Below are 20745 nucleotides of genomic sequence, written 5' to 3'. Positions count from 1 at the left end.
TAAAACTACTAATCTTGCCTGTATAAATAGCATATGGTTGGAACACCCATCACCACAAATAGTGACTTGTAAATGGATGAAATTACAAAAAGGACTACTCATGAATGAGTTGGAGTTTACAGTAAGCGTGTTGAACTTGGTCTTTGATGAAGTTTATTGAACACAGTGGAGGATTCAAATTTGAAAATCAGATGTTGGAGCAGGGGGAACATAATAACTCTTTGGTTGGATTGGATACGATTGAATTTTATGAATGAAAGCAGCTTGAGGCAGCATGAAAGTAAACATGAACACAATACTGGCATCTTATGAAAGAAGATTTGAGCAGAATTAAAAAGCCCACCAGTAGAGAGAAATAGTATTTTACTAAAACCTCAATGGGAAAAACTAATTACAGAAATCTGGCGTTAATTTTACCAACACCTGACCATTTCTCAACATATTAAAGCTGAAAATTGGATTTAACTAATCACATCACAAGCACTTTAGACAGAGGCACTTCTCTTTAACTAACGCCAAATCACATCTATAGCCCTAACACTAAAGCAGGCTCACACAAATGCACACTGGGCCTTTTCTCCTTTTTTTTTTACCCGGCTCTAAGTCCCATTCGTAGAATTTCAGTAAGTCTGCAGGAAGACTTAGGAATAGGTATGCTTTCATTTCATATCACAGAGCATAAGTAACTTTAAATGGTGGCCAGTGGCAGGACTTACAATAATACATGTATCAGTATTAATCTCCTATTAAATAGGCTATTTCTTAGTTTCCTCCTTCATTCCATTATAAATGGACAAACAAAAAATGACTGCACTTTTATAGGAGAGGTTGATTTCCAAGCACTATTCATTGCTATTCCCATCAGAATTACAGTCATAGAGGGATCCAAGCATGCATCCTGCCAGCTGTCGAAAAGGCTTACGTCTTTCAGGCACACCCTCCAGTCCTCTACATGCTTTCCTCTCTCTACTAGCTTAAAGTAAAAAAGTGCTTGAAGCCTGCTCAGAGAGCTCACGAGCTCCACGTTGGAAATCCTTAGTGTTTTTCTGGCAAAAAGAGTAAAATGTACTCTTAATAATCACAGACATATCAGAGAAAAAAAAAACTATTGTCACTGCTTCTCTTATTATGTAGCCTCCTGCTGAAAAGTTTTTGTTTTGGCTCTGTTTGATAACATTTGTTGAATAATAAAGGAAAAGAGGAAAATTGAGTAATAAAAAAACAAGAAGCAATCATTGTTGATGTTGCACTGAAGTCCAAAACAGCCCCTCTTCCAATGTGACAATATTTTGATTACTTTGATTGCAAAAAGAAAAAAAAAATCTAAGATGTTTCACATTTCACATTCACATCAATGATGGCTGTTTTCTGTTTTTAAACAAGGCTATCCTCAAATTGCCAACTGGGGTTATTAAAATGAAATACTGAGCTTTAATGAATCTTATTGTATTCCACCTGCTGTATGCTGTCTGCCATAAACGGGATTTAAGATTGGTTTGTGACATTATAAAACGTTGTCTCAAATTGAAATGTGTGTGCTTTGTTTTAACAGAAACCACTTCATCGTGCAGCCACCATAGACTGTAAAACGGGTTGAACATTTGACCTTCATGTTTTTTGATTGTTTTCATTTTATTATTTTGTGACCGCACATCAAACTTAAAACAAGGCTATTTTAAAAAGAAAATACAGAGAAAAGAAGAGTACCGGAAAGGTTGCTATGACAACCTTTGCAACAAGGTTTGTTGTCCATAGCAACCAAGCGTTTCTGAGCCTGACGGTTCGTTTTGTAGACTTGCGCGTACTTTTACAAAGCAGATAGCGTCCCGGTAACCCATATCTACGTTAAACAATCGTTTATTAATTAAAACTATGGAGTCAAATTCTTTGTTTTATTCGTTGGAATTCGTTGCTGGTAGCGGATATACGTTAAACGTCGAACAGAGAGCTGCACTGCAGACCTCATTGGTGATCCTTAAGAAAAACTACAAATTTGATCGAGTCTTTTTTTGGGGTAAAATATTGGGATTAAAGGACGATTATTTCATTGCTCAAGGAAGAGGAGAAGATGAGATGAAGGACAAAAAGAATCTCTATAGGTATAATACAGCTTCGTCGATTTAATTGTTTATTTTCAGTGTGAAATACCTTTCAGTGTCTCCTTTTGGTCTCTAGCTTCAACTGTATGGACTGGTTCCTGCTCCCCCCTGCCACAGACTCCATGATAGAGGAAGTGTCCAGAGGTGCAAAAGGTCGCTTCATAGGAGACCCTTCATATGTGTACGAGCATCATGAGATCCACGGGCAAGGAGAGAGGGATGAGGAGGTAGTGGTAAGTTTGAGAACCTTGTGAGGGCAAAATGTAACTTTTAAAGAACTGAGTTGTCACATGAAGCTTTTAAGTCACATAGACAAAGTGTTAAAAAGTGGCTCAGCCTCTAGGGGCTTGGGATGGAAACTGGTCACAGGTTTAAGCCCCAGTACGGATTAAAGTATGGAGACGAGGCTGGTTGCTGGTGTACTAATCTGTACTGTTATCAAGTTGTAGCTTTCAGATGGACTATTCTCAATTTCAGACCAAAGTGAAAGAGGAGAGCAGGTTGGCAGTTACAGTTCATCTGATTGATGAAGAAGTGTCTGTGGTGCCTCGGGGAGCCTTCGTCAAGAGCCCACATGGCCTTGTCCAAGTCAACCGCAGCTTTGGAGGTAAACATATTATTCCGCTACAGACTGTTTCACATTTTGGAAAGCAAAAATATTACGTTCTGCGGACTAGGTATTTCAAAATCCTAATTTGGGTCAGTATGAATGACACGCCAGCCTGTTGTCTTTCTCAGGTTTGTCTCACTCAGAAGTGAGGAAGCTCGACAATTTCCTTCATTTCAGCAAGCCAAAAAACCCGACGAAAAAATCCATCCTGGAGTTTGGTGATATGACTCCAGCTCTTGACTTCCTGGATGTATTGAGTGACGACATCCCTAAAGGTGGAGCCACAGAGTTTAGTCTATCCTACACTCTAACATATACAGCAATCACATCACAGATCTTATTATACATGATCTTTTTTCCCTTAGCTATTCTGAGCAATTGCTAGTGTCATCGAGGCCTCTACTGAGCACTCTCTGCACAGTATTTTTCCTCTTTTAACATCTTGAACCTGCAATGCCACATTACAACTAAATGAGGTTTGATTTTAAAACTCATCATTGTGGTGATTCAACTGACTGAAAGTCAAGAGGAGTGACTTCCAAGTCGAAACAGTGAATCACTTTATCAGTAAACTGGTTGAATATGTATTGATTGGATATATTCCTAAATCCATTGACCCCAGCCCACCTCCCTTGTGGATTTGATTTCCTCAGAACATGCTGAAAGATTTTCCCTTTAACTTGGCCAAACACCAGGGTTTTTACATAGAGTGGTCAACCACACAACTACTGTTGGATTACGAGAACCTAAACTCATGAAAGCAGGGCCCACCTACGTGTGTGACCTCATGTTCTTCTTTGGAAAACTACAGATGTTTTTACCCGATTACATGATTTATGGGACCCCTCACATATCTAAGAACATCAACTACTTAAGCTATACTTCATGTTTTGACCACTTCAAAGGTTTTAACGTTCAATTGATTTGTAATACAGCACAATGATTGTGATGCAAAGAAGATGAAATCATAGATTATGTGTCCTATTAGAAACTTCAGACATCTGAGCTATTTAACAGTATTTTGAAAAAGGGAAAAATAAGAAAAACTAAGAAAAATAAGATGAAAACTTGAAATAGAAAATAAGCCACGTCTATGAGGCTTTAGTGTGGTGACTCAGCTAGATGGACTTCAGCCCACAGTAAACAAAGATATAGTAAAGCTTTAGACATCGGCATGTGTGAAAGAAAAAATGTTTTGCACCCCGTAACTAAACATGCAACAGATGTGTCCTTTAGGAAGCCTCCCACATGTGTAAATGTTTGTGTGTGTTCTCTGAGTTGACGCGGATGTCGGCATTATCATCACTACAGCAGACATTACACAGCTGTCTCAATGCCATACTCACAGCCGTTCCTGACAGCAGATTGCATGCAATTTCTGCAAAAGAGTAAGAGTTCACATTTCTCCAATGGGACTCTGGGGGACTACAACATGATATATCTCCACTAAAAGACAGTTGCACTCCTCTTGGGCTCCCTCCTCTTTTCTGCAACAATCTTGCGAACTGTTTCCAGCTCCTGATTTGTAGCTTGATAATCCTCCTCTTGAAGGTAGTAGGAGTAGAGCTAAAACCTGGACAACACAAGTTACACGTCACAAACAGCTTGAAGTAGTTTAACTGTTGCGAAGTAGTCACATTGCATTGGAATCATCTCCCCTTATTTCATAAAATAAATCAAAGGACTTTCATGTTTAGATATTTCTTAATTCCCTGAGTATCAGGTTTACAGTCACACCCAAACATATTGTGAAACATTAAACATCAAAAGAGCACAAAGGCTTGATTTATTGGAGTATTCTTTGGCCTACTGTAGCATGTGCAGAGTATAATCTTGGATGAAAAGAAAGATTACTTCAGCCTCTACTGTAATTCAGCTCAACAGTGTGGCTCAGGAACATGACGTGCATCTTACGTCAATTGTTGGTAATGAGTCTGCCTTGTTTTTCTGTAGGATTGTGGAGTCTTCAGTTTGAATGTGCCAGTCAAGTGTGCGTGCTGCGCAGCCTGCTGTGGCTTGGCCTGACCTTCTACCACGTGCCAATGACACCGCAGCATGGATACATCTATATCGGAGACGGGACTAAAAATCTGGACCTTCCCTTCATGTTATAAGAAGTGACATTTAACACTTAAGATCTACAAGTTTCTGGTGTTCTGGTATTCTATGCAACATACTACAGGTTTTCCCTTATCTTAAACAAATAAACGGAAGAGGTACAGTCAGGCAGTTCGACTCTATAAACTCTTTGTTCCATTTAGTTTGAGTGCACAAAAGCAATCCTACACAGTCAACAACATGTTGAGCACATTTTATTTGCACATCTGTGTTGCCTTGTTTATACACAGTCAATATACCACCTACTTTGACACTGTCACACCGACCCATGCTGAGGCTCACATTAAGTTGTCAAAGACAACTTCAAGGGCTTTTTGAGACCCAGCAGAGACAGAATGGATGATTCTGGGTGGGGCTGAGGGTGATTCATTTAAAGCGTGACACAGTTTTATAAACAAAAAGGTAAAATAAATACAGATGGAGGAAGCTTCTACGTCTTTTCCCAAGGCCGTGCGACACAAGTAAATCCATTTTGGAGTTGCATCCTGTCGCTGTGCAGATTTGTTGAGCCTTTTCTGTTAATGTTTGATGTAAAGAGGCTTCACGCCATAACGCACGTTGTTCTTGAATGCTGGGTGTCCTACAGCCATGCGTCTCTTACACCATTTCAGTCCAGTTTTATAGATAGGCTTCACAGAATCAATGGACCAGCGGGTCAGGTATCTGTGCAATGAACAGCAGATGTGCACAACAGAATTAATGCCAGTTTCAGTCACAGCTGCACAGTTGATGCATGATGGCGACAGACATGTAATATTAGACACACAAGTCTATATTACCTGTTCAGTTGAGGCTTCGGCCTCTTAGGGACGTGGCCCTCTGGAAGTTTGGGTTTGTGGTCAGGCAGCAGACCTTGAATACGACACAGGAGACATATTTATGTACTTGAATAAAAATGTGTGAAAAAAAAGGGTCAAAGGTACAAAAGAAAGGCATGTCTGGGTTCTATTAACGAGACATAAAAAGATTTCCACCTTTCAACTGTGAACAAGCGCAGCGAGACTTACTCTTGAGCACCATCATTAATATCAGAAACTGAATGTCACCCTCTTAGATTTTTAATTGAAGACACCCGATGACAAAAAACAGAAACTGAAAAGGTGGGCAAGTTGAGGACAGAGCAGATGAACATCTAAATACAAAAACACAAAAAGTAACACAGACCTGCTCTGTGGGCCATCTGCAAACAGATAACAATCTTGCGATGTTCCTCGAGGCAGAGACCGGTGATCCTCCTGGGCAACATCCCTCCGTCTGATCTGATGAACTGCCTGAGCAAAAGGACATCCTAGAGGCAAGAAAAACCAGACACTTTTAAAAGAGCTGATACACTCTCACTAATGTCATTGACTCAGAACATGCCTGCTGATGTGTTCACCGTGTAGTCGTATTTGTTCTGCAGGTTCCATCTGTAGATCGGACACTTGGCTGTGGGGTTTGGTGGCTGTGGTCCGGCTGGCACGTCCAGTGTTTGTCCCTCAATCTGACAGATGATTAACATCAACAACAGTGAGTATAATAACTATCTATGTAGAGCTACCCCCCCCCCCCTTAAAAACTCAACAAGATCCAGAGTCAAGTCTGGTTTGTCAATAGAATCTTCACTGAAGCAACAACATTATAGATTGTCCATCTGTTAATCAAGAGTAAACAACAAATCAAACAGATGACTGCGATGAGAGTGTGAAGTAAAAACGGAGGGAAGTGATTTGCAGTACTGAGAGCTCCGTAGAAGACGTTCAGTTAAGTTGGCTCAAACTGTTTTGAACCCAAACCGTAACACAACCTCCTCCACTGCTGTTCACCGCCTCAGACTGTCCGGATCACAGCGCTGTCAGCAGCAGAGTTTCTCTGTGCTACTGTGCACTTGAATAAACAGGAGCCGAGCGTACACTTGTATTTTTCTCCGAGGTGTGGACACACTGTAGGACACGTGTAGGTGCATGTTGTGTGTTGTGCTGCTGAAGGAAAGAAAAAGGAACCAGAAGATGAAGCTTTGTATTACAGAGCAAATCTGAGTACGAGTGTGCCACACCACTAAGGCTTGGACAGTCTTCTTGTCAGGCTGACTGAATATATACGCATGTTCTCATGAAGTTCATCACAAGGTCATATATCCCACCTGAAAGAGTTTGCTTCATATAATGATTATTTATTTACGTGTAGAAAATGTTTGCTCAGTAGGAGAAGAACTACATTCCACTTTCACTTATTTACTTGTTTCCTTGTCCAAAGAGCAGTTTTATGTGTTTTCCTTCTTTGTATAGGACTTTGTATTGACTAAGTGAAAAACCACTTCGACAATGTACTGCTGAAACAGAACCAAAGAAAACAGATGAAATGAAATGACTCCCTAACTGTTTGTTTTTTTGCAGACACCTCATACACGCTCACTCTACAGTCGACACACTGGCTGCATGTTAAGCTCTCCGACTTGGCTCTATCATGAAAATCTCTCTTCTGCTGTATCGTCAATACAAGCGTGAAAACTAAAAAAACAAAACAAAACAAAAAACCCTCTTTGCTTTTACCTGTTGTTGCCCTTCAGTCTACACTTCATGTTGCGTCTCTCTAAGACGAGCAGTTTTAGAGTCAGCACTGGATTTTCACTGGACCAGTACTTTACTTCCTTCTACCCTAGTTATACAACATCAAGATCAATGTGTTTTGTCTTCCAATCAAAATCCTCTAAAGAATAAAATTCAACCTGTAGGATATTTTGGACCCTTTGTATAAACGGTACCTGCTGCTATGTGTGAGCACTTATCCTACTCTCCAAACAGACTAATGTGTCACTCATTCAGAGCTTTTTGAAGTGGAAAAAGTAAATAAAGGCTGTTTAACAATGTACTGTTAATCATTTTAATGGATCCCTAAGCTGGGGCAGCTGTTAAAAATAACAACAGAATCAATATGAATGATGATGGTTTTGGTTGCTTTCATATATTCTATACCTCTAAAGTCTGCCTTACTGCTTAGGGATCCTGCAACTCTTGAGTAGTGAATACCTTATGCAATCATCAATAGCAACACAAACTGCACTTTTACACAGACTATTAATCCATGTTCATGATGGACTGATGTTTATTTAGCGTATGTGTTAATGTTTTTCAGGTAATGAAAACATATTTTCTGCTTATAGATCATTTATGTCAGCAATGTTGGTCTGATGTCCCGTTTCCTCTCTGTTCTTTTACTTGTTCCTTTAGAAATACAATGTGTTGTCATACACTTTAATCCAAATTAATCAGTTAATCTGAGAAATACATCACTTGTCAACTTCTGCTCACTACCAGCTCTGAGTTAATGCCTCGTTCCTTTTACCTCAGAACTGGGAACTCAGAGCTGGGAATGACGCCACACCCGAGTTCAACATGGACAATGAACATCCAGGAATACCTTTGTTTTGTTAGCTAAAACCAGATGATAACAACACACTAAGTGAGAGTTTGTGAACAAAAATAAAATGACAGCACGTCCACAGACAGAACTTGCACAATACTATCGGTGTGATTAATTTGATCACAAAAACCAAGGAGCAAGCGGCGAATAAACACTGTAGTTACAGTACAGTTGATGCACGTAGCAGCCATGTTGGATTCTGACTTGGGCAACTAGATTTTCTCAGACTTTCCGACTAGTAAATACGACTTCCAGTTGAACTGGGAAATTCTGACTTCACAGTCGGAAGTGTCAGCTGGAATGCAGCATAATTTAAATGGCAAAAACATCAAAAAAAATTAACTGATACATGTGTGATTATACTTACAGTTGTTGTTTTATCCTCTCTTTTCTCCACCACTGTAAAAAAACAAACAACAGGTACAACGTTTTAGACACGGGTTTCTACATTTCGTTGTGACTGTGTTATCAAGTTATGAATACAGGTCAGCTTCAGTCTCCAACACTGACAAAACCACACTTCACAGAAGCTGGTGCTTACTCACAGTTACCTTTGTTAAACATGGTAATGAGTTCAGTTTTACACCTTTATTATCTTTACACACGCGTGCACTATGACAAACGTGAAATAGATGAGCCCTTATTGACATTCACAGGGAGGAGGAACAACTGGCAACATATTACAAACTTTCATTTAGTCTTACTCCTTATTTTTTAGTCATGGTATTTCTTGAGTTACACTTTCAATGAAATAATATCAAGAAAGGAACAACTTTAATGGAGACTTTAGCAAACAGCTCTGTACTGCTTACACGTTTCTTCATACTCACTCATGCTGATGAGATAAGATTCAGAAGTATTGTCTTAAATGGGAACACTTAACATTTAAGCATGTTTTACATTACGATAACATAATACATAGTAGCATGCTGATACCTATCGGTGTCTCTAGGCTAACAAGCTAGCGTTAGCTCCCCTCATGTTTCCGAGTTGAAATATTTATGTCGTACCTTGGCGTATCCCTCGGCTCTGAGATGTTAAAGCCGGGAACCTGGTATTAATTATTCTCTGACTAAGCTGCAGGTTGGTAACTGTTGTTGTTAATTTTAAGCCTGCAAATGAAGCCCACACAGATCTCAACATACTGCGGGCTGCCATGATTTATTCCTGACCTTCGCGTTCGTCTCTTCCTGTCTGTTAGTCTCGCGAGAGTGCAGACAGCGACACCCTCGCCGAAGATGTCTCATTACATCAACAGAGGGAAGTCCAATAAAAGAAATTCAAGCAGCATACAAGTGATTCCCTTGAAGTGGTTGAATGACCAAACTTTAAATCAAGTCCAGACAGCCCGATGAAGATTCATGATACTTTATAAAATGTTTGCTTCCATTGATAACTTATACAATTCATGATAATAATCTTGTTTATCGCAACAGAAATTGCAGCACAATATGAAACATAATAAAAACAATGTCAAAAGCTATCAAGATATGCCAAGTAAGAAAATAAATACTGATTGAAATGAAGGCCAAGAAGCACAGGAAAGGTGATAGTGTTATCATTCACATGGTTTGAGAATTTTTTTGAAGCCCAGAGTAAGATCAGTTAAAAACAAGAGTGCAATAATCTTTGCTTTTGGGCGAGTTATTCTTTAATCCTTGTTTTGCTTCACCTTCTTTTTTACCTGAATGCTCAAAGAAAACAACAAAGAAAGGCTCACTCTTTAAACCTCTATACATTCCACCCTCATCAGATGAAAGTATGAGAGGCACCTAAAAAGGAGCACTGTATGAACATGCCAAACCTTTGTTGAAGTAAAAAGTAGATACAGAGAGAGTCTTCATACCCGGATAAAGAGATTCAGAGAAGATAACAAGTGAGATCTTTGATAGTGTTATCATGAGAACACTATGCCATTGTCCACTGTTGTGTTTTGGTTTTGCAGGATGCATCTCATGGCTTCATCTGTGTGCACAAGTAAAGAAAGGTTGCAACATTTCATCTGCTTACAAAAGTCCCTGTGTAGTACAGTAAAATACTTTCATAACCTATGAGAACTGATAAGAGCTGTCTTTGTTTTTATAGTTTATTTCTTTTAAAGAAAGTAAAAATACTAAAAAGAAAAAGAGGTGACACTAACGAATTGTGTGCATTTGCGTAAAGGTGCCATGTTTTTTTTTATTTGAGTGTAGCAGAGGATTGGGTAATCAGGTGAGGACCTATTTTGGTTGTGCTATGCACATGATACACTTTTCTGTCAACAATTTCACATTTTTTTGCTGTTGACAGCTGGCGGCCTTAAAGAGTTGGGTATCATCAAAAGCCAGGAAGAGTTGCAAGACCACTCACATTCATTTAAGAAATCCATTTTATGTTCAAACTTTGCAAAACATTAAGCAATGGAAGGAGATTTCTAAGCCAGTCTTCAAAGCAATCAGCAAATGTGTTTGTATTAAAACTCTTCAACCTTTGTTTTCTCAGGGCACTTTTAGGACTTTTCTGGAATTTTGGTGGAATTCATTGGATAAAACAGATTAACTGGGATTAGGAGGTTGTGATTTCATTGTCTTATTATAGGGAATCCTCAACAACGTAGTATATGTAACACCATATAGACAAGTGAATTGTCTTGGGGTTATTTCTAAAAACTGTTGGTTGATGCAGTTGAGCCAGAATGTGTCATTGACCCTTGTGTGCCCCTCATTAGTCTGTTTCATGCTAATTGTGAATGCAGCATAGTAGGTACAAGTAGGAAACATCAGGAGCTTGAAGTCTTTAGGGTTGTTTGGTCTCATGGCCAAAAATGCGAGCAATTTCTCAAACGCCATCTGAACTGTGCAGCCTTAAAGAACTGGCACTGAGATGCAAATGTTCCACTGTGTTGGTCCGGTCTTCAGAGCAGGGTGTAGATAGATAGAGATTACCGTCACCCCGTCGCCACAAAGAAAGCATTGTCTCAGTGATCAGGTCCCTTCGTCAAGGACACTTAAGTAGTCACATTCCTTGAGAGAAGCCCAAAAAATGGCATTTAAAGTGTCTGGCCACCTCCTCACTGGCTTTGATATTCAAATGAAACATGGCCTTGTACAAACAGGCGCCTCAACCGAGGAAGAGGGGGGCGAGTAAATCAGATAGGATTTCCCTCAGATGAAAAGAGCTCGTCTGACATTTTCACAGCAAGCGCTGAGGGACACTGAAGCAATGTTGGTCCGATGTCATGGTGGGAAGTTATTGCTGTGTGGAAAAGGTTAGCGTTTTCACCCCCTGCTCCCCTGGATAAAGTGCTAAAAACGCAGCATGGAGCGAGCAGAAGAGCACAGAGCGGAGCGAAGATGAGTGGGCATGGTCACATCACACAAAAACAAATCCAACACATCCCGCTGCATTCCCATTTTTATTGTCCCACCAGTCAGTTTGTTTTGCCTTTAATGTTTTGGTGAAGACTGAAGAGCCCCTGCAGATAGCTTATGCTGAGGAGTCTAAACACAAAACGAGCTACAAGACGGTCATAACAGACTCTGTGGGATATGAGGAGCTGAATCTCAGGGACTAACATTTACCTCAATTACACAATCTGACTGTCGTGCTTTAGCTTATGTGCTTAATTAGCTTTGAACAATTGATAAAGTTGTTCTAACTTGTTAGCAACAAGTGAATTATTAATTAAATAACATTGGGGTTCGTATCCGTCTGAGAAATCTTAAACAACCCATTGGCTATTGTGTGAAAATAAGAAAGACTGCAGTCTATGCGGCGCCTACACTGTCACTAGTGGTGAGCAACACAGGACTTTCGGCCACTCCAGCTAGCAATGTGAAAAGTAACAATAAAGTTGGTATTGGCCCTTCGCTACTTTTTTTTAAACGTTTTGTCTTTATTAAACTAATTTTATTTACATTTTATTTTTAACTACTGTTTTTATCTTGACTTGCATTAGCCTCTTAAAATTTGTATATTGTCTTTATTATTATCTTGTGAAATGTTGAAATGCTTTTTGTGCCTGTGTAAAGCATTTTGAATGGCCTGGTGTCTGAAAGGTGCTCTATCAATAAACTTACCTTACCTGAAATGACTAAATGTAGCTTGTTAGAGGCCCATCCACACAACTCTGTCTAATTTAAACTAAACCGTCAGATGATCATGTATGTGTTCCGGGAACATGGAATGTTGCTCTGTCCCTTGTGCTTTTACGCTTATGTTTCAATATGTTCACCAGCTGAATGCTAACATTGCTAATGTGTTGCATTCTGATAAGGTATAGGCTTGTTGGAGGGCTTTTTGCTGACAGAAGCTGCCTGTCAGAAGGCATGTGAGTGAATCAAAACATTTCAGGTTTTAACATAACATTATTGATAACTGTTATATTTTGTAACATTTCTGTTTCAAATGTGAATGTTATGATGCATTTTTATTTTTTCTTTGTGTAAATGTGTTGCTGTATGGGGATTCTGGGTAAACTGTATTGCTCAACACACTCTAATGTTGACCTGAACTTCTCTTGAAATTGTGTTATTTGCCTCAAATTAGTAAAATAAAGATATTCGATTATGGCAGTTTTACCTTTTATTAAATATGTGACACAACTTTGGTGTTGAATGCTCCTCTATCCGAGTGCTTCCCTTGAGGAAGTTTTCTCTCAGCAAGCACCATGAGTTTTCTACAGATCTCCTCATTCCCATGCAGATGGAATGTGTGGATTTGCTGCCATCCAAATTGATGGGCACAGTCTGGTATGCAATTAAGGCCTAGCTGTCACTAAGAGGCTTTCCTGGGTGATTAACTTGTAAGGGCTGTTGCATCCAAGGAAGTCAACTGAACACAATTAGCCTATATCAAGGGAGTGTGTTTGGTTAAAGAAGGCCCCCACTGCTCTTAAAATGAGGTGTGGATGAAGACGCTTGTTGAAGAAGACAGCTGGAAACAGAGATGAAGGTTTCATTTTAGCTTGAGGTGAAGAGTGACATTCAGAGGGAGTTTATTGCTCAGATGTTCAGTAAATCTTCCTCAGGAGTGACACGAATCTTCATCCATCCGACTATCAAGGAGGCCCCCCCCCCCCCCCACCTCTTCTCTTCCTCAGCCCTCTCTCGCTTCCCCTTCCAGCACATATTTGGGTGTACGTGCTAAATGGCACTGGTTTCTTCAACAAATCACTGCTCTTTGAAGAGGCTCTTATCCCCCTTTTACCTCCGCTTGGCCCTCTGAGTGCCAGCTTCTATCCTCTCTCTTTCTCTTTCTCACACACACACGGACACATGCACAGACACACTCAGGCTGCACATAAATCCACATTCATGCATAAACACACACTCCCCTGCCTATCCTTCCTATATACACACTTTATGGGGAGTGGTACGATTTTCATGCAGGTTACGTCGCCTGTGCTACAATGGCTCCTTGGCTCCTGAGTGGTTCCTCTTTAAATGTTTGGAAACACGTTGTTCTCTTGCTTGTCACATTTTCCCTCTCACATGGTTTCATTTTTTTGTTTTAGGACGAAACTTGTACCGCACCTGAGAACCAGGCTCACTTGGTTGAGTTAAGTTTGTCTGACCTTTTTAAGGCCCCAGTAACAAGAAAGCCAATTAAAGCACGGAGTGTGGATGAGGAGACAACCTTAAACTAAAATGTTGACCTGGATTTCTTGTAACTCCATCTGTGACAAATGAAAGAATTGTTCTTCACCTGTAGGAACAACAGGGAAGAATGAAACCAGTGATTCATGCTCTTATTTTAAACTCAGCCATCATGCTGTGCTGATTTGTGCTGCTCTGCCCAGATCAGTTTCGCACCAAGGCTGCCTCTGCTCCTAACTTCCTTTTGGTGCATGTTGCCATGAGGCCCGCAGTGACATTCTTATATGGACCAGATGTATCTAGTCAACTGAAGTCTTAATATTATTATTTAATAAAAGCATTTTTTTTTGTATTTCAATTAAATGGCTCGATTTTACAAGTTGTTGTTTTTTTATCTCCACAAGGTGATCTATTAAATTCACACGTAATATTTAAAACTCAGAATTTGCGGTTTGTCCTACCATAATTGGAGGCTCACAACATACCATTTGAACTCTGGCTACTGTCAAAAGGCTAACAATCAAAAGCAAATTGAACAAGTGTACCCTAATCAGCTGAACACGGGCCGCTTTACTTTAGTTATTTATCAGAAATGAGGGAGCGCTGATAGAGTTAGTCGAAAGGATCACCTGCTAATCCATGCTAAAAATGTGAGACATTCTAGGCTACGACTACTTACATAGGCTTGGTATACTACTTATGTCATGCTTGTTGTTTGGTTTAGTTCTGTATTTCATCTTGTTTTACTTTTCATTTTTCCCTTATGTTTCTGTATGTTAATGTTTCCTAGTGTTGATTGTTTCCCTTGTGTGTTTTAATGTTTTCTTAGTGTTCACTTGTTCTGTCTTTAGTGTTTCAGTTTTATTTTGCATTGTCTTCTCCCTGTGCTTCTGTGTTTTCTTAAATTCTTCAGTTTTCTGTTTCTTCTGTGATCCATGTTTTACTTTAGTCTTCAGTGTTTCCTTTCCCCTCCTGTCTTGATTACTCTGATTAGTCTCACCTGTGTCTGATTACCCTGATGTCTATTTAGTCTCTGTATTTTTTAACCTCTGTGTCAGTAGGTTTAGTGTGTGTTTTGGTAACTTGTCTCTTGTACCCTGTCTCCTTGGATTATTTGGATTTTCACAGTTCCTCGTTGTGGATTGTGGTTTTTGAACAGTAAGTTTTGTTTTTTTGCCCTGGTCTTTTTAGTTTGAGTCTGAAATCGAGTCCTCCTTTCCTGTTTTCAACCCGTGATCTGTGACAATTTATCTGATATTTGCTGAACTGTTTTTCTTATATTCATTAATATTCATCATTCAACATCTAGTGTAGCCTACTTGTTAATGTTATTTTAGAGTCATCATAATTTTGCCTTGGTTACGTTACTCCTGGTCTAAAGCTTGGGCTGGCAGTGCAGAGAAATAAAATATTAGAACTTTCACAAGCCCTCTGTTGTTTCTGTACTGGTTTATCTGTCGAACATGGAAATGATGAATGATTTTACCCTATCAAAGTACTGTGAAGCTTCATTTTACAGTGTGTATTATATGTTAAATGAGTTTGAAATTCTTTTTTGTATTTTTTCACAATGTGGGCAGTCTTATGTGATAAATCAGTGTGAATTCAGTGGTAAATGTGGACTCCTTTCTGAACAACAGTTCAACCTTTTTCTCTCGAAGAGCCTAATAGAGGATGATGAAGGGACTGACAAGGACTGTCTGAATGAACCACATCAGTGCTGAACTAAGTAACTTAAAGTGAGCTACTTATCTCGGGTGCTGTGCGCAAAGGCTAACATTGGCTAAAGCTGAAAGGCAGCTGCTAGCTGTCAAAAATTGAGTTTCGCTGCTTCCACCGAAATATACAAATTTCTGCTGTAGGCATAGTACGTAAAGTAGTCATTTTTGCTCACAGCTAATGTAATTCAATCAATCAATCAATCTTTATTTGTATAGCGTCAAAGTGGGACAGTTGAGTCTTCTATTATAGTAGTTTAATAGTTACAGTTTATTCTGTCAAAATAATAAGCACCTGCTATGTAGACACATACTTGAAGAGGAGGGTGCAGTCTGTTTATTGATTGACTAAAGCTGCCATGACTGGAAATGATACTGCTGAGTACCCTGATTGTAAATCCAAACATAAAGCTTTTGGGTTTTCAAACTGGAACAATTGATTTTCTGTGCATTTACACTGTTCACTTCACCTTTAACAAATAACATAGTTATCTGATCCATTGTCAACTATAATATTCACAATGGGCTTAGAAAACACAGTAAATTTGGTTTCAGTTTTTTTTTTATTTTGAAGAAAGGTTTCCACCGTCATTTTAAGTAAACAGTTTACAGCTAGACAAAGTCAGGATACTTGACAGGAGTTGACCTGACTTCTGACCAAGTATCACTTCACACTGGGGTTATTCCAGTCTGCTGATCTGTATGGATAACATGTATTCTTGACATCTCCATCTCACGTCATTGTAAAAGAAACTGTGCTTATTTCACCACCAAGCATTTCATCACCTTATCTCAGCCTGGCCTCAACATGGGCCTTTCTTTTCCCTCTTTGTAGGACTGAGAAATCCACGTCAAGCTCTATTGTGAAATCTCATAGCTGGCATATCGACATCTTATAACTTAATAAACTTGTTTCAGGAAAATGTGGTGAACTCGCAGTGCTCACAATCTTTATAAAATCACAGTACTGTTGGATCTGTAGCAGATTTTAAAGTTTATTTTTGATGAAATAATGCTGCTTTGACATTGAGCATATATATTGAATTAACCTGTGGATAGCAACAATTGAGTTGGAAAAGTCCACAAGTTGTGTGAGTTATTGTTTAACTTCAATATACAACGTTGTTTGCCTTCACAGAAGAACAGCTGGACAAATGCTCTTAATGTGAATCACACCTGGCTTGTATGAAGATACTTGGAGTTAGATGAGGTGAATTTAGCATGTTCTTCCTGATTAACAGGCTGTCTTCTCTTTCTCAAACTCTTTCTATGGCTGAAAGTGGAATATTGTTCTGAAAAGTATTGATTTAACAGTCGGATAAAATAGAGACAGGTGAGGGCCCAGCAGGGGGCAGCAGTGATTGCCAGGTACAGCTTTGCAGTGAGACCTTGCGGATTAAAGAATCAAACATGTTTAATTGGATGTTATCAAGGGCAGTAGACACAGTTTTCAAGATAAAAAGGGCAAGTAGGTGCAGTTATAACATCTATAGGCCAGATAAAGACCCATTTGTTTTCCTTTATCTTAACCATAAAATCATCTTATGTCATGGATAAAGAAGGTACTGAATAGTACGAAATAACTTAAATGATTGTATCTGGTTGGAATTGCAACAGACTTTTTCTTGAAACTTTGTGTTTTTGACCAACCTCAGAGACTTGTAGGGACAGATTTTTGTCAATTCTCTTCTTTTCCCAGTTGGGGCTCGACTATAAAAAATAACTTGAGACTGTTGTTTTTCCCTTATTTTCACAGTTTTTTTTTTTTTTAAAGATTTATTTTTGGGCCTTTATTAGAGAGCTAGGACAGTGGACCAAAATGGAAGTCAGGGAGAGAGTGAGGATTGACATGTGGGAAGAGAGCCACAGGCTGGATTCAAACCAGGACCGCCCGCATTGAAGACTGTAGCCTCCATACATGGGGATGTGCGCACTAACCAATGCGCTACCATTACATCTTAATTCTAGAAATTGAAAAAACTGTGTGTCCGGTCTAGCGATGGAGTGAAGAACTCGTACTGTACAGTGAATGTCAAGAGTCAAGAGTTTCACCAGTCTTTTCTACATGAGGCTTAATGAGGAGACGTTTTGCGAACACAAAGAGACATGATGCAACAAAAGAGTAGGCGATGAAAAGAAGCCAACCTGAAGTCCTTCCATCATCCATTCACTTGTATGTTTAAGGACTAAGCAGTCAAACACAAGGCAAACCCTTCAGTAAAATTCCATCAGTGCAGAACACAGGGCTAAAAACAGGCAGAGAGGAAGAGCTGCTGTTTCCAAAGAAACTCTTTTTCATTCAGTCGAAGTGCAGTCACATGTTTGACTCTTTCCATTCACCACAAATAGCATGTCCTGTTTTGATTTTTTACTTAACAGATGCCATGTTTCAGATTTCTGGAAATGTACAGCTATTAATCATATTGACTGCATTCGCAGACTTGAGTGAAGCTGTGATACTTTTGCAGCCAATGTGGCGCACATGACAGTTACAGGATAAGTGCACATTGTAAGCGTTTTCTAATTCTCCAAAGAGTCTGCTGCTTTCAAGCTTCTTTATTAAGCCACAAGAGTTAAAAAATTTGGAAAGAGAAACTGTTAGGGCGCGATCACACTGGCAATCTGTACCGTGCTGTGATCAAGCACGACTGGACCCCCCCTCACGATCCCCTGCTGGCTGGCACGGCCGGCACTCACACTGCTCTAGGACAAACGGGACCAAGCACGATTACCTTTTGTACATGGCATCGTAATCAGGGTGCGAAATACCTGGTTTCAATCGGGGGGGGCTCCAACAAAGGACTAGAGAGGGGGCCAGTTTTATAGTTTTCACCGACAGGTTATGGAGGATCTGGGGAGATTTTGGGCACCTAACATTCATTGTCCTGTGTTCTGACAAGTTTTCTGCACCAATTTGTGCCTTTTCTAAATTATTATGATCCATTATTTTCTATTAACGTTCCAAGTGTTCATCAGACACAATAATGCATTCATTTGAATAAACATGGATTGGAGAGTTGTAATGTTTCAGGTCAGGATAATTTTTATGACAGACATACTCACTTGCACACACACTGAATACAAAATACATTGTTTACACATTGCGTTCAAAGACCTAACGGCGGACATCGCTCTCTTTTTCTCTCTCTCTCTGGTCCACTGCAGAGTATGAAGTCAATTGCAATTGATTGTTTTTTCCAGGGACCCTCTGAAATGTTGCTGTTGAGGCTTTCAGGGAGGTTCAAGTATCAGTCAGGGGGTCTCATCGTTGTGTCCCGCGTGCTTGTTCTGGTGCATGAACTTTACCGTGCCAGAGCCAAGGAAGTGTAGCGAGCACACTGGTCAAACAAATTGAACTTTAGGGGTGAAGCGTGCTTAGGCGCAGTACAGATTGCCTGTGTGATCGCGCTCTAAATGAACTGTTGGCAACTACAATATAAAGCATAGGTCAACCTACCATCATAATTAGTTCAATCTGTCGAGACTTGGGGTGGGAACTGGAGGGTCGGCTGTTCAAGTCCTGATGTGGATGAAAATACTATTAGTTGTTCTGGCAGCTGGAGTGCCAGGGCACTTCTCAAGCACTGTAGAGGTGCTCTTGAGCAAGGCACTGAATCCCAAATGTGCTCCCTGCATAGCAAACAGCCCCCACTCCACCAATGCATGGTCCTATCTGTGCATGTGTTTGATTCGGGCCTATGTGTATGAGAAGCATGTCTCTATAATAGAATGTAAATCCAAATTTCAAAAGTTTTAAAGTATTTCAAAATAAAGCTTGTGGCCATCAAGGTCATCAGGTGGCCCACCTGGTGGCACTGACTTATGCAGAGGTGGCCTAAAGTTTGCTGGCACCCACACACAAATTCATTGAATTAAAGTGTTATCCCTAATTCCCAAAGTACTCCTAACTAAGTAACACAATTTGGCAACATACAAACCTTGTTAGAAAATGCATGCAAACTGTTGTACATAACCGGCAACTAAGTCCATTGCAAGTTATACAGTGTGCATGAGTTTTTGCTCGACATTTTTACACATTAAGTACTTTTTTACAAAAATATACCACATTGAAAAGTATAAAACTGGATCACTGCAAGTTGGCCCCTGGGATGGCCAATCACATTTGTATGGTGGCCTATGTTGTCCCTGGCCACCCCTTCGGACAGCACCTGCTGTAGATCCATTTTTACAGCAAGAATGATTTTTAGGACTCCTTTAGAGATAAATTGTCACCTTTGGTCTCATTTTTCCAAATCAGTCTGATGTTTATCCATTTCAGACACAGCACAGGTGTCAAACACTATCTTGCAGCTCATTTAAGCACACTACGACTTTGTTAAGCTACATTTTCCTGTGAAATTTTAGCTGTGCTAAAATAGGAAGATAATCTTTCCTTCCTGTTTTGTATTTTGTAATGAAATGTCCATTCCCATCAAGGAAAGACAAGAAACACTGTCCAGGGAAGAACTTGGATAAAAAGCAAGTCAATGTTATGATAAATAAATCCCCTACAGCTCAAAAGAATCACAGATAAGATTAAAGAAATCTTTGACATCTCACTCAACATTTGTTAATACACACAGAGGACATGCATCGAGGGGGCTTTAGAAGGTGTCAACTGTGTAAAACATTGTGATAATTTTAATTAGATCTGATTGGCTAATACATTTCACCATCGTCAACCCACGCTGCTGGCTGCTGAGGTTCAATTGAGAAGACTTCCTTTCCCCAGCTGAAATGCTTGTTTAAAAAAACCTGTCCAACTGGCAGGGGCCCATATACAAATGTGGGATGTTTTCTCTTTGTTGTGGTAAGCACAATGATCCCAAGCACTGGTGGCTCACGGGGGACCTTCATAGGCTGTGATGGCGGAAAGAAAGAAAAGGATTAAAGAGGAGAGTGAACAGGAACACAATGAAGCACAAACACAAAGTCCTCTCAGCTGATTTAAGGCTCTTTATGTGCGATAAACACCCTGTTGTCAGAGTGTCCCCATATACTCATTGAGGGGAAAAATAAGCACAAAAGCATCAAAGACTCTGCTCCCTCATGCCCCCTATTTTTGATCAGTGTGTCATACGCTCTTTCATGTTTCTGACCCTACAGCTGTTTGAGGGATAGGAGGCTTGTACCAGGTTTTTTCTAGCAAGAATAATCAGGGTCATCATTGTAGTACAATAATGTAATTCATGCGGATATATGAACCAAAAAAAAAAAAAACA

At 39.8% G+C, this 20745-nt stretch overlaps 3 protein-coding genes across 3 annotated transcripts in view; 2 read left to right on the top strand and 1 right to left on the bottom strand.

Moving 5' to 3' along the window:
* Positions 1-1643: 1643 nt before the first annotated feature.
* Positions 1644-4882, top strand: rsph9 (radial spoke head component 9). The gene is made up of 5 exons (XM_079371551.1): positions 1644-2099; positions 2176-2332; positions 2577-2706; positions 2838-2984; positions 4663-4882. The coding sequence occupies exons 1-5, from the start codon at positions 1873-1875 to the stop codon at positions 4821-4823; spliced, it is 822 nt and encodes a 273-aa protein (XP_079227677.1). The 5' UTR covers positions 1644-1872; the 3' UTR covers positions 4824-4882.
* A 123-nt stretch (positions 4883-5005) lies between these two features.
* Positions 5006-9463, bottom strand: mrps18a (mitochondrial ribosomal protein S18A). Its single transcript, XM_079371562.1, has 6 exons — positions 9240-9463; positions 8597-8628; positions 6206-6310; positions 5992-6115; positions 5607-5679; positions 5006-5490 (listed from the first exon to the last, which is right to left on the bottom strand). Exons 1-6 carry the CDS (start codon positions 9385-9387, stop codon positions 5346-5348), a joined length of 627 nt encoding a protein of 208 aa, XP_079227688.1. The 5' UTR covers positions 9388-9463; the 3' UTR covers positions 5006-5345.
* A 5414-nt stretch (positions 9464-14877) lies between these two features.
* vegfab (vascular endothelial growth factor Ab) overlaps positions 14878-20745 on the top strand; it is a 60773-nt gene continuing 54905 nt past the window's right edge. The window contains exon 1 of the mRNA XM_079371575.1: positions 14878-14963. The gene's annotated coding sequence lies outside the window, so the exon portion shown is untranslated. The remainder of the gene's footprint in view (positions 14964-20745) is intronic.

Source organism: Symphodus melops, assembly GCF_947650265.1.
Source record: "Symphodus melops genome assembly, chromosome: 1".
Lineage (NCBI taxonomy): Eukaryota > Metazoa > Chordata > Actinopteri > Labriformes > Labridae > Symphodus > Symphodus melops.
This window is presented reverse-complemented; position numbering and strand designations above follow the sequence as displayed.